Here is a 14,962-nt window from a genome sequence, read left to right as displayed (position 1 = left end):
GTTACGGGTCTATAGCCACACGATAGAAGGACTTGCAGTAACAATTAGACCCTTTTAATTCGGAAATAAGAGATATATTATCTCATTAATTAGGAATTTAGTTTTTTGGGTTAATAACTTTTTTGGTACCTAGCATTTAGTGTTTTTATTTTTCCTCTCCTAAGTTTTTTAAAAAACAAATATAGTACCTCAAATTTTAGAAAAGACTGAATCACCACCTCTGTTAATTTTCGTCCATCCCAATTAACGATAGGGAATGGCCAGATTATAAGTTTTTTTGAATTAATTTATTTAACTCCCTAGGACTTCTCCATTTGATAAGATATATTCTTAATATTTCCTTCATTAAGGAAAAATATATAGTTTTTTTTTTTTTTTTTAACCAGAAAAGAGATATAGTTGAACCACTTATAATTGCACAATTGGACTGACTCAAGTCATCATCAAATTGACTAATTGCCCAAGCCTAATGCTACAGATACTCTTACTATTTTACACTTATTTCTCCGCACTCATAACTAATTTTTAAGACTACAATTAAATTAAATTCATCACAATTTTGAAAAAAAAAAAAAAAAAAAAATTGTCCATTCTGATGGTGGTAAGCATTATTTTTCGTTGTGTAATACCGTATAGTGGAATTAGCCTAATCTGACCGTTAATTTCAGACGGTTCTAAAAGTGCCACGTCATTCAAAAGCAGTAGATCACTTCAAACGATGTTGTCCAGGCCCACAAATTGCTTCATAATACCCAATTGCCAGGACCCGACATAGTTGGTCACTGCCACATTTGAAACAGCGACCACCCACCACAGGTCCACAGTCGCTTATTGTCTCCAGCTTCGTTGTGTATTCTTTCTTTTTTTTTTGTCGTAACCTTGTAAAAAACAAAATCCATTTTTTGTCATATAGCTTATAAAAAGATAAAATCCCTTTTTTTGTCATATAAAATAATGTCATATTTCCTACAAATAATGTTGGTGTTTTTGTCTTTTTAACATACATATGAAAAACATATTTTTTTTTAACAGTATAGCATTAACAGAGTCAGAGAAAATTATAATAAAAAAACATTTATTTTTCATATGTTTTTAAAAAGTATGTACTTCTCACATGTTTAGAATGGTAAAAAGTTTATAAATTAGGTTAAAAGAATTACTCAAATTGAAGGAAATCACAGTTCAATAATGTTAGGATCGATGAGCTAAAGATACCTTTTATACTTGAAATGACTATTTTATTAAAAAAAAAAAATAGCTTTATTATGAATTAAAAAGGGTGAAATAAAATAGCTGAATAAAGAAGCAAAAATTAACTTGATTATCTAAATTTTTTTTTTTTTAAAAAAAAATGGAAGAAAAATTGCCGATAGTGCTCTAAAGGTTTCTATTACTTGCAAGGGAAGAGTAATAAATTAAATGGTAAAATACAAGTGTCCCCTCAAACTCATTAAATTATATCTTAATTTTTTTGGTTATTTCATGTGGTTTTCAATTATTCTCGTAGGACTAGTTTTATCAATTATTATAGCAAAAAGTAAGTTATAGTAGTTAATTATAACAATTAAAAATCACATGAAGTGTGCTTAAATGAAAAAACTAAAAGGTCTTCAAAGGGCAGTTCAATCGGCTGTGGACCATGCCTAGTGAAATGGAGGTTACTAGTTCGAATCATCCCTCCTCCTTCTCTTGTGTGGAAAAAAAAAAAAAAAAAAAAAAAAAAAAAAAAACTAAAAGGTCCCCAAGGGGTAACTCAATCGGTTGTGGACCACGCATAATGAAACGGAGGTCACTAGTTCGAATCTTTCCTCTTCCTTCTCTTGTGTGGACATATCAAAGAAAAAAAAAAAAAAAAAACTAAAAGCAATAGAAAATAAAATAAAAAATTATACCAGAACCGCAAGAAGTGTAGTAGCCAAAATTAAAACACCATACATAAGCAATAGGCTCAGGCTCAAACGAGAAAACACACATAATTAATTTTTAAAAATGATAAGTCCTCTGAGGTAATTAATTCAATCAACTCAATATCACAAGTCATGAAGCAGAGGTTATTAGAGTTCGGATAATTCAACCAAGAATACATGCAAATTAGAAAAAATAAGTGACAACATATGTACACTAAAATTTAATATGGACCATGAAATGATCCCCCTTCATTTTTTTTTGAAATTGAGAGGATCGATCTTATTCCAATAAAAAGGGGGAGCTCACGTAGAGGTGAGGACTAGAGAATTATTTGTTTGGAGCCTATTTTTCTATTAATTAATCGGGTTCCAATTTATTTGAGTTTCAAATTTATGATATGGCCCCAATTAGAAGCAGGACTGTCTCTATAAATTTTGAGGCATAAGGCGATAATTTTAAGTAATACCTTTTCTATGTTTAAAAACTAAATAAATAATATTTATTTAAGTTTCTATATAATAATATTTTTTCTTTAAAATCATTTCTCTTCGTTTTACTAATTAAGTTTTTGCTAGGTTATATATTTTATAGGCCATATATCTCCCACACGTATGGAAATAAATAGCCAAAATATAAAAGTAAAACTCACATTAGGCAAATTAAATAAACTCACAACTTTCATTGGCTATTTTTTAGAACCTATTTCTTCTTATTCTTGAGTTCTTTTTTTTTTTTTTTTTTTTCCTATCCCATTTGGGGCCTAAGGCAATTAATAACCTAAGTAACCTACCCAACCTATTAAGCCGGCCCTTATGCGAAGTGGCCGTTGATATAAAATATGACAAATCCACTGGTGACCCACTAAGGCCCACTAGCCCTTGGGCCTAAGGAGGTTTGATTGCTAGCAAGTTGCCAGAAGGACCGAACATCCCCTCAACATGACCCTTCCAAGATCTCACTAAATAGGAACTTCGACCGACGGATGGCAACGGTGTTGTGCCTAGACACTGTTCACCTTTTGACTGGTTGCCAATGTTGACCAGCAAACTTGGGATTTCAACTTCAATATTGGGGGAAATTTGACCATATTGTCCTTCTCTTTCTCTTCACACCTCGACACTCACTTCACTGCCCCACAGAACTCACTACTGCCCTTGAACTGATGAACATGGGCATCTACCTGTTTGAAATCCACAATTTTCTGTTCTCTACACAAGTGGAAAAGAATTCAATGATAATTTTCTCCTATAAGTGAAGTACTTTCCTTCTCCCAAAACATACAAAATCAACTTTTCTTCAAAATCAACCACATCAATAAGAAACACTCACAGAGCTCTGGCCATGTTGAGGAGCTTCTCAGAATCCTCAAAGAAAATCGACACAACCTCAACCACAAAATTTGGGCTGTTCTCATCTTGCACTGGTCGTCCAAATATCCCTTTTCACCACCAACAAAAACCCCTCATTTAGAATTGCTCTAACGCCCAAAAAAATTGAAAGAAAGAAGAAAAGAGATCAGTTTAAATTCCGTTTGCTTCAATGGAAAAAACAGCTAATTTTCCGGGAAAACTTCAAAGCCTCCATGTGTTTTTGATCAAGTTTAAGCCTTTCAATATGGAAAATTCATAGCACGTCTTCAATTATCTTCTGGGCAGTATCTAGTATTCACTCTATTCCTCCGGGCAAAACTAATCCAATTAAAAAAATACCAAAATCCTAGAAAAAAAAATAATAATAATAATAATAATAATAATCCTGAGAAACAAACAGAGGCTTCACAAAACAAACCCACCTAGAGATCCACTTCACCCAATCATATTTTGAACAATCTCTAAAAAAAACTGCCCTCTTTACACAGAAAAGCAGTGTGTTCAAGTAACTGCCTCCGCAACTGGCTCATAACGTCCATGGTTGCTTTCTGCTCCAACTGTGACTTTTATCAGTCGCCAAGAATGACCACAAAACGATGCGTGGCACTGAACCAGACCTCAATCTCACAGAGTCGGACGGTTTTGGCAAAGGTTGGCTTTGGAGAAGACTCTGTGAGGGAGATAGAGACCGTGCGCTGAAAAAGGAAATAAAAGGGTAAAAATGTAATTTTAAAAATTGAGTTTGATGGGTCACGTGTTGGAAGGCACCATTACCGAAATTGCACAGTATCTAGGTGGGCACATCCCGGTTGCCAAACACCCCCTAAGGGTCCCAGCTGACCAACGGTCCCCAAGGTTCAGCCAATAATTCGGATCAAAGAGTGGTAAATTTTCTTTCTTGAAGACACTTTTTTTTAAAAAAAAAAATTTATTCAATTAGAATATATATATATATATATATATATATATATATATATATACGTGCAAAGTAAGATAAGCAGAAAATAATTATTTTCTTGAATGTTCATAAACACGGGATGTAATAAGAGATTTTAATACTAAGATTAAAATTAGATTATGATATTTTATGAACAATGTAATAATTTAGGAGAAATTTAAAGAAACACAAGAATATTATGGAAATAAATTAATTGGTGTAGAGGCTTTGATTTTATTGATAAATGTTACACATAAACCCATCACTTGAACCCATGGGTCAAAGGCCCAACAACTCAAGAAAGCCCGGTACATTCGAATGGACTCTATGAATGCAACCCCGCACAAAACAATGGATATGGCGTCGTTTCTTACACTCTCAGACGACCAAAGACCCATTACTTTATCACAATGAATCTCCTACACTTAACATCCAGATGCATCTATCATAATTAGGACACAACTCGGTTATATGGATAGCTCACACATAGCAAGATCATCGGAACGGTTATGATCCTGCTCTTAAAAGACTCCTGACAAATGCGCGCCATCCTCGGAATCCTATCAATATATGTAACAGCCTCTTGCCAATCATAAAGATAGCAGACACGAGTATTAACTCTACCAACCGTTACGCCCAAATTCTGGATCCTCCGCCCGGTCATCATATTGACCTCTGCATGATCAACTATAAAAGACCTTACTCCAAAGGTACGTAGGAGGACGAAGATATATACTGAGTTTACATAAACACTGACTTAAAAATTGGAGGAGGAACCGCCGGCCAACACCTGGCGCATCCTCTTAACTTGTGCTCTAGTTTTGTAGGTTTGACAGAAAGAGTGAACAAGAAAGGTGTAGCTTGGAGGCTTGGATTCCCTTGAGTTCATCGTACCAGAAACTGCTTCAACAGTTTGGCGCCGTCTGTGGGAAACAAAGAAGAGCAGTCCTTCCTCGGGAAAACTATGACCAAGAAGTAAATTACCATCCTCCCAGGGACCAACAATGACAGGAACGATATCGAAGCAAAAGTTCCAACCGTAGGAATCACAGTAGGTATCCTTGGGAGGATAGAGCAAGACAGGAGAAGCCTAGATGAAGACCAGCTGCCTAATCCGTGAGTCTCAAAACCAAGTGAACATCCCAGAAATCCACACCATAATTGGTGGATTCGTCAGAGGGGGAGAGTCAGGAAGGGCAAGGAAGGCCTACGCCCGTCAATTGGGAAACTCTCATGAAGTCTACACAATAGGAAAACCAATGAAGCAGTCCCGAAGGACCGAGATGGTGATTGGATTCTCGGATGCGGATTACGTGGGTATATCGCACCCACACACAGACGCTTTGGTTGTCACCATAACAGTGGCAAATCATAATGTCCATCGCATCTTGATGGATAATGGGAGCTCGGCAGACATCTTATATTGGTCTGCATTTAAAAAGCTAAATCTGGGACAGGAGAGAATCGTCCCAACTAGCTGCCCCTTGATGAGATTGACAGGGGAACAAGTTCAACCGGTAGGATCAATTGAGCTACAGGTCACGGCCGGATCATACCCAAGGCAGATGACGGTAATGGTTCGTTTTTTGTTGGTCGACCGACCATCCATCTACAATGCTATTATCGGGAGAATGACTCTCAATGAATTAAGGGCCATCACGTCAACTCCGCATCTCAAGATAAGATTCCCAACGAATCATGGAGTTGGAGAAATAAGGGGTGATCAGCGAGCTGCCCGACAATGTTACAACATCTCTATGAAAGAATGCCCGAGGACTTCGACCCGTGGGAGTACCAGTAAGGAGGAAATATAGCAATTAAGGGGCAGTGAACCGGTCGAAGATCTTGAGGAATTCTCAGTCGGTAAACTTGACAGGATCATCAAAATTGTGTCCCAACTAGACTCGACTGTGAAAGAAAAGCTCAAATCCTTCCTCCGCGATAATTGTGATGTATTCACCTGGAGTCACGAAGTCATGCCAGGAATGGCACCTTCGGTCATGGCGCACAAGTTGAACGCTGATCCTAGTTTCAAGTTAGTACGGCAGAAACGGAGGGTGTATTCGGCTGAGAAAAGTAAAGTTACTGCTGAAGAAGTCGAAAAATTGCGTGAAGCCGAGTTCATTAAAAAGATCTAGTACACCACCTGGTTGGCAAATGTGGTACTAGTAAAAAGATCGAATTGGAAATGGAGAATGTGTGTTGACTTCACAGATCTCAACAAAGCATGGCCCAAAGACAACTACCCTTTGCCACGAATAGACCAGCTTGTCGATTCAACTTCAGGACATGAGTTACTAAGCTTTATGGATGCATTCTCAGGTATATCCAGATATCCATGCACGAGTCCGACCAAGAAAAAATGGCCTTCATGACCGACACGAATCTGTATTGTTATTGAGTCATGTTTTTCGGACTGAAAAATGGATGAGCTACATACCAGCGATTAGTCAATAAGATGTTTCGGTAGCAGATTTGGCGAAATATGGAAGTATATGTAGATGATATGTTGGTAAAGAGCATACGAGCAGCCAGCCACATCGCAAACCTTGCCGTGGCGTTCGATACACTAAGGTACTACGAGATGAAGCTCAGTCCTTCCAAATGTGCATTCGGAGTAGCCTCAGGCACGTTTCTTAGGTTCATCGTCTCTCTGAGAGGAATTGACGCTAATCCCGAAAAGATCAAGGCGATCCTGGACATGCAAGCCCCTCAAAGCACAAAGCAGCTTCAACAGTTTGGCGTCGTCTATGGGGACGACTAAGCCGTTCTTACAAAAATAATATCTGCAGTAATGGTGAACATAAGGTCAATAAGTTGAGCCCGCACCGAAGAACCACCGGTCCAGACCAATCAAAGGCCACCATTGGCACATCAGAACGCTAGCGACAAGGAGTGCATTGCTTCTCTCGAAGCACAAATGGCACTTCTAATCCAGTAGAATGAAGAACTGTGACTCCGATTTCCCTCTCCATCTCAAATCAATCAGGCTGAACAGTCAGATGGGCAAAGAAATCATGGTCATCACTCCGATAATCGGGACCTCCATTCTGATGGTCACAGCCAACAAGGCAAGAGTCGCCCTCCCCTACACAACCATACCCGTCAAGGTGAAAACTCCTGTAACACGGCGGAACCACAGCCAATCATGGCTCCGCAATGAGAAGTAGACAAAGCATTGGCAAAACTTAAGCCCAAACTGGAGGCTTGGATTCCCTTGAGTTCATCATACCGAAAACTGCTTCAACATATAGCATTAACATTCATGGGCATGGTTAATTAAGAAACCAGAGTGAATTCGCTTGGACCAAAAAAATAAGTTTTGGATCAAATTAAGGGTATGAATAATGAACTATATATGGTAAATTATCACTTGTCACAAGAGTTTATTATTTATTTATTTATTTATTTATTTTTTAAATAAAATAAAATTGTTGACTTAATCATTTTAAATTAGAGGATAAGAAATAAAGAGTACTGGAAACAAGCTGCTTAAAGCCTCAAACTTATATTGGGTTCCGAAAGCCTAAGCTGCAAAAGGTGTAAGTTTTCTAATCAACTCAAACAAACTACTGATAAGCATAATTAAACTCAAAAAGACAACTGGGGTGGTCATTCCAAAATCGAGTTTAAGCTTAAATTTAGGTTTTGAAAATGCAAAAAGTTCATTTAATTATTGTCCCATATATCCTAACCATAAAAGAATGAAATTTAAATTGAAAAAGAATTACCAAGTCTTAAAGGATCTCTGTAAGGACTTGGGAAGACAAACTTGTTGAGTTTCTTTGGATTGGCAAAAGCAATTCAGCAATGAAACTCAAATGTTCCAAGGTACACAATTTATACTGTTGCCCCCAGACCCAGTGGGCCAGTGAGATTGAGACAGACAGATAGAGACAAAGAGAGAGAGAGAGAGAGGAGTCTGTTGACAAGTCAACGTTTAAAAGTCTAGTAGTAAAGTTGTCTACGCCAAGAATGTATATTTTAGGAAGTCTTTCAACTGGAACCCAGTTTCAAAGGATTTCCTAACGTATAGATGAATGACTTGGGAAAATTACACTTTACCCCTCCCCAAAGTTTAGGGCGATTTTCAATTTGACCACCAATATTTCAATTTTTGCAATGCACCCCCCCAAACTTGCAAATTTTTTTCAATTCGACCAATTTCATCCAAAAATTCTCATATTGCCCCTAATTTTTAATTTTTAATTATATATATATATATATACTGACCAAAGGTACTGGCCTGAGTTGGCTTTAACTCAGTCAGCTCAGAAAGCAATTTGTTCACTTTCTCAACATTCTTTTGAGAAGTGGTTTTCAAACCAGGAGATTTCTTTAAATCAGGGAGAGAAATCAGTGGTTTTTCAATTTTTGGGGGAACAGAGGAAAACTTTAAATCAGAGGAAGAAGAGGAAAATTTTTCTTCAATCCGATCTAACTGTTGTCCTATGATATGCAAAGATTCGGAAACAAAATTGTTTTGTTCGATAATCTTCCTATCGTTATCAACAGGATTATCATCGGGAATTTTGAAAGGGGAACATTTAATAATACATTTATTAAATGTTCACCCCCTCCCTCCTTGGTATCAAAGCCGCAAGAGTTCCGATATCTTTGCTGCCTTGATGTACACCCTGCTCTCTTTCTCCCCCCCTGAGTATAGTCTTGCTCTTCTCCTCTTTGCTTACTCCCTGTTAACCTTTCTCTGTGTCGAGATCCTAGTTGTTAGACGGTAGTCCACCACCCCGTCAGTACAGTCATTACCACCCCGTCACTTCAGTTTGCGAACCTGTAAGTCCCGTTGAAAGCCTGGGTTGGCGTGTTAGGGCATTAAGTAGGTGCTGAGGGCAAGGCCAAGGGTATGTGTAACCTGTATGTTAGGCCAAGGGTATGTGTGGATAGTCGAGAGTCTAGGAAGGACATGCTTAGGAAGTTTGACCAGTGAGTGAGTACCTAGGATGAGATCCTCTAAGACTCCACCCAGTGAGTGACTTTGAGTTTAGTTTGTGTGTCATAATGTGGAGATCTAATTCTTCTGTTAGTTCTAATTCCAGTTTGCCACTGGACGTGGTTAACTATGAAAATATTTCTGTCCAAGTTGCAGTCAAGCCTTTGACTCGACTCGGTATTAATGCTTCTGTTTTGCTTTGTTTGCGTGATGCTAGGTTTCTTGATTTTAAAACCAGCATTATTGGCATGATTCAGTCATCATTATTTGGTGGTCCTATCCACTTTGATGTTTTCCCCAATATGTCTCTTGCTTTAACTGATGTTCATATTCTGAAAGCTCTAACGCTGAATATACTCACATCAGGTTATAATATGGAAGAAGGTATCAATCCTATTGCTATCATCTATCGTATTTATTATAAATTGATGAAAACAAATCTGGATCCACGTGCTGTGATTAAGAATCCAGGCGAATCGACTCTGTTGATTCAAAGTTCTACTCAGAATGCTCATATTAAAACTCCAAAAATGATTCGATGGGCTGAGATTGACCTCCCCAACGAATGGCTTTTGGAAGGTGTTGCAAAACCTTCTTGAGTAGTTAACGATGCCTCTAATCTTGATTACATCCAACAGTATATGGATGGATCTGTTAAAATCAATTTTGCTGATTTGGGATATTCAAACAGAATTGAACGTCCCTTGTTGATTAACGAACGAAGGAATTCTTTTGCTGGTTCAACAACCTCAGAAGGACTCCGTCGTCGAGATAAAGATGTCGACGAATCCCTTAACGATTCTCCTCATCTTCATCCCGCAGTTAATCCTGGTTTGAAACTCAAAGGAATTTCTACCGATTCCCAAGTTTCTTCTGCTTTTTATTCCACTAAAAATCATCCCCTAACGGATGACGATGGTGGATCTCTTTCTCCTTCTGCTTCTGATTTTGTTGCTCCTATTCCCTCAAATCTCCCTCATCAATGTAATGTTATCACTGCTCATATCAGAGATTTCTTCTCTGTCATTGATTGGTCTGCTCTAAACAAAGATTTTTCTTCAAAAGAAAATCGTGATTTGCGGCATGCTTACCGTGCCAAATATTCTCAAAAGGAACGAGATCTAATCAAGGTCAAATGGACCGAGACTATGATCGAGTCCCAAACTCACATTTTGTTTTTTGATTTTCTCCAAAAACATTTTCCTGACGATAAGGTTTTGAATGTTGTCAAAAAGAATTTGTCAAAGAGGATAACTCTGTCATCAGAGCTTCCCATCCTCCTCTTGAAAATACTCTTCTTGATGTTAATAAATGTATTATTAAATGTTCCCCTATCAAAATTCCTGATGATAATCCTGTTGATAACGATAAGAAGATTATCGAACAAAACAATTTTGTTTCCCAATCTTTGCATATCATAGGACAACAGTTAGATCGGATTGAAGAAAAATTTCCCTCTTCTTCCTCTGATTTAAAGTTTTCCTCTGTTTCCCCAAAAATTGAAAAACCTCTGATTTCTCTCCCTGATTTGTCAAAACTTTCATATCAAAAGACTTCTCAAACAAACCTTGAGAAAATTGACAAATTTCTTTCTGAGTTTTCTAAGGATCGTGTTAGTTCTTCTAAACAGAACTTTGGCACCAAAAAGATTTCTTTTTCTGGTTCTGAAAATTCCTCTCAAGAATCCACTGATTCTAACGCCAGAATTCTTAAACAAAACTTTGGTAAGATTGAAGTGGAACCTAATTTCCAAAGGATCTTTGACGGATCCCTCAATCCTACGAAAGATTTTGAACCTGCTCCTCCTAATGTGATTAACCATGATTGTATTAGTACTTGTTCTGTTCTGACCAAACATGAGGAACACAGCAATACTAAAACATCCCCTGAAAATACTTTGGGAGAAATTTCAAAACAAAAATCCAAAGAAGTTACAATCTCAGATTTAAAATACGAGATTCGTAACATCAGGAAAGATATGGTTGATTTAAAAAGGAGTAAGCAACTTCCTGTCTCTGATTCTGAAAAAACCCATTTTGTCAATATAATCAACAAAGTTGTTCCTCCCAAGTGGCATTCTAATGTGCATATCATTGTTTCTCCTGATTTTACCCTTGATGTTGTTGCTTTGATTGATTCTGGTGCTGATTTGAATTGTATCCAAGAAGGATTAATTCCCAGCAAATATTTTGAAAAATCTACAGAACGGTTGCATTCAGCCAGTGGAGAAAAGTTGAATATCAAATATGAATTAAACAACGTTCATGTTTGTCAAAACAATGTCTGTTTTCATATTCCTGCTGTTTTAGTCAAGAACATGACTGATAAAGTCATGCTTGGTTTGCCCTTCATTGCTATGCTTTACCCCATAACAATTGATGACACTGGTGTCTCAACTGTAAAGATGGGATTTGAAGTAAAATTCCCTTTTGCTCCTAAGTCTGAAATTGATAATAGTTGTTTAAATTTAGTTTCTGCTAAGCATAAACAACTCAATTTCCTCAAACAAGAATTAAGGTATAAAAAGATTGCTGAACAACTCTCTGACGAGCTTTTGCAATAAAAAATTTCTGCTTTCAATACCTTGATTGTTGATTCTGTTTGTTCTGAACTTCCTAATGCTTTTTGGCATAGGAAAAAGCATATTGTTTCTTTGCCTTATGTTAAAGATTTCTCTGAAAACAAAATCCCAACTAAAGCCAGGCCTATTCAAATGAATGCCGAAACTTTAGAATTTTGTCAAAAAGAAATTGCTGATTTGCTTGCTAAAGGTATTATTCGAAAGAGTAAGTCCCCTTGGTTCTGCGCTGCTTTCTATGTCATGAAAAATGCTGAGTTAGAACGAGGTGCTCCAAGGTTAGTCATTAACTACAAGCCCCTCAATGATGTATTAGAGTGGATTAGGTATCCTATCCCCAATAGGAAGGATCTGGTCAGTCGTCTAAACGACGCTGTTGTCTTCTCTAAGTTCGATTTAAAGTCAGGTTTTTGGCAAGTCCAGGTTAAGGATAGTGATAGGTACAAAACGGCCTTTACTACCCCTTTTGGTCATTATGAATGGAATGTCATGCCTTTTGGTTTGAAAAATGCCCCGAGTGAATTCCAAAATATCATGAACGATATTTTCAACCCATTCAGCCATTTCACCATTGTCTATATTGATGATGTTCTTATTTTCTCAAAGTCCATCGATGAACACTGGAAACATTTGAAATCGTTTCTAGAAACCATTCGACATAACGGGCTTGTTGTCTCTGCCAAAAAGATCAAACTCTTCCAAGATAAAATCAGATTTCTTGGGTTTGATATTTCCAAAGGCCAGATTCGTCCTATTGACAGGGCGATTCAATTTGCTGATAAGTTTCCTGATGTCATTACTGAGAAATCACAACTCCAAAGATTTCTTGGTTCCTTAAATTACATTGCTGATTTCTACAAAGATTTGAGAAAACATTGTAAACCTTTATTTGAAAGGTTGCAAGGCAATCCTCCCCCTTGGTCTGATATCCATACTTCTCTTGTCAAAGAAATCAAACTCCATGTCAAAACTCTCCCTTGTCTAGGCATCCCTTCTGATAATTCTTTCAAAATTGTCGATACTGACGCCTCTAAAATTGGCTTTGGAGGTATCCTGAAACAAGTTGTTTCACCAGGATCTAACCCAGAATCTTCTGAACAAATTGTTAGATTCCATTCTGGATCCTGGAATTCTGCGCAGATTAATTATAGTACTATTAAGAAAGAAATACTTTCTGTTGTTTTGTGCATTACTAAATTTCAGTCTGATTTGCTCAATCAAAAATTTCTTTTGCGAATTGATTGTAAATCTGCCAAGTACATTTTGAAAAAAGATGTTGAAAATATTGCATCCAAACAGATTTTTGCCAGATGGCAAGCCATTTTGAGTGTTTTTTAATTTGATATTGAATACATCAAAGGCTCAAACAATTCAATACCTGATTTTCTTACCCGTGAATTCTTGCAATGCCACAATGGCCAGCAGCAAGGGAAAGGAAAAGGTTAGCCCTGTTTTGAAACCTTGTCCCTCCATCCCACTTGACTCTATTCCCCTTGACTTCCTTGGTGAACCTGTGACCCATACTTCATGTGTTTTTGGAAAGTCCCCGCTAATTGTCCAATCAGATTCTTCTGCCTTTCATGGATATATTCCTCCTGCTCCGGATTCCCAAACGGAACCCAGTTCCCACCCTGGTTCTCAAACGGAACCAAATTCTAATCCTATTGTCCTATCTTTCCCCTGGGTCACTCTACCTTTCTCTCAATATTTATTTTCTTCCCAAGATCTTTCCAGAACCCCTGGGCAACTGGCCCATAACTATTTTCCTGATCAATTTCATTGGATACCTGAACATCCTCTGAAAAGATTTGTCATTTTTTACTGATATCTTGATCAAAACCAAATCTGTCAAATTTAGGACTATTCCCAAAAAAGGCAACCCCCAAACGGTTGTTGGGACTATCGCCTATATTGTCAAATTCATTTCTGTTGAAGAATGGGGTTCCCACCCATCTCAGCTTCTCCCCTCTTCCAATTCTCCAGTCCCCTTTTCATATTATGATTATGTCAATGCCTGGTTTCGCTTCATGCTTTATCAGAACCCTGAGTCCAAACACTTCTGGTTCATTACTTTTGTTGAAGATTTCAATTGCCTTCTTCCCCCTTGGTTCAAACAATGGTGGGATCATTTTGGCCTAACAATTGATGTTCTTCCCGATCCTCTTGTCTATGCTTTTCACCTATTCTCCTCTCATGTTGCCTGTAAAGGCTTTGTTGCTCATTTCAACCCTATTTTCCCTCCTATGCTTTATTTTGCCAGAGAATTCAGAATTCCTTGGTTTCTCAAATGGAAATATGTAAGAAATCAAGAGAAAATCGAAAGACACTAGTTTCAATGCAAAACTTGGACAAAGTCTCCAAAAATTGATCCCATTGTCAAAAAGGTTGAACTTATGACTCGCAGATATGATGCCATAGTGCCATACTCCGCGCCTTCTCCTCCTCCTGTCCCCAAATATTGTTCCAAAAAGAAGCAATGGATTCAGACCTATCTTGATTCTATTGGTCCTCTTGATGATAACGAAGAATAATTTGGGAACACAGCATCTTCCAATATAGCCACTGACGATCACTGTCCCTAACGACAGCTGAAGAGATTTCGGTTCTCCTTGATCTTGGACGGATCACTGTTCATTACTATTTGGAGTTACTGTGCAAAATCACTGTTCACTTTTACTGTTCATTGTCACGGACGACACTGTACAGGATTACTGTTCAGACGCACTGTTCACTCACTGTTCAAGATTTGTCTGCCGACACTACAGTGCCGACAGCTACTGTTTTAGATTGGTTACTTTCACTGTTCAGACTGGCGCCAGACATGCCTCTACTGTTTACTTTTTACTGTTTTCTTTTGACCGCATTAACGCGGCTCATGATTGTAATTTGTTTTTATTCTTTGTTATCAGCCTATATAACGGGCTCCCCTCCCCCATTGTAAGGCAGAGGTTTTTTGAGCGACTCTATCCTCCTCAGAAACTATCTAGCCAGTTCCCCTAGTTTCTCTTCTCTTATCCTCTCCTCCCTATCCCTTACTTCAGTAAGTTCTAACGCTTACTCTTGTAAGAGTTTTATAATCTATAACGATTATTATTTTCTTTGATTTTCAACTTATCAACTGCTTTTAATTTCAGTTGTTTATTTTGATTATACAATTGTCATACCGCCACTTTGGACGGTTCTACTTGCTTTGATTTACAACTTATTTTGTTGCATTA

General features: G+C 37.6%; 1 protein-coding gene across 1 annotated transcript; it reads left to right on the top strand.

Moving 5' to 3' along the window:
- Window positions 1-5,309: 5,309 nt before the first annotated feature.
- Window positions 5,310-6,353, top strand: LOC132170010 (uncharacterized). Its single transcript, XM_059580936.1, has 2 exons — window positions 5,310-6,012; window positions 6,118-6,353. Exons 1-2 carry the CDS (start codon window positions 5,310-5,312, stop codon window positions 6,351-6,353), a joined length of 939 nt encoding a protein of 312 aa, XP_059436919.1.
- The last annotated feature ends 8,609 nt before the right edge of the window (window positions 6,354-14,962 follow it).

This window comes from Corylus avellana, chromosome ca2 (assembly GCF_901000735.1).
Source record: "Corylus avellana chromosome ca2, CavTom2PMs-1.0".
Classification (NCBI taxonomy): Eukaryota; Viridiplantae; Streptophyta; class Magnoliopsida; order Fagales; family Betulaceae; genus Corylus; species Corylus avellana.
Note: the sequence above shows the minus strand (reverse complement) of the source record. Positions and strands in the feature narration are given on the sequence as shown.

Excerpts from the sequence above, each read along its gene's own strand:
- LOC132170010 (XM_059580936.1), top strand. The coding sequence starts at position 5,310 with ATGAAGACCAGCTGCCTAATCCGTGAGTCTCAAAACCAAGTGAACATC. Across the intron at positions 6,013-6,117 it reads TTCGACCCGTGGGAGTACCA|ACTCGACTGTGAAAGAAAAG; the intron begins GTAAGGAGGAAA and ends TGTCCCAACTAG.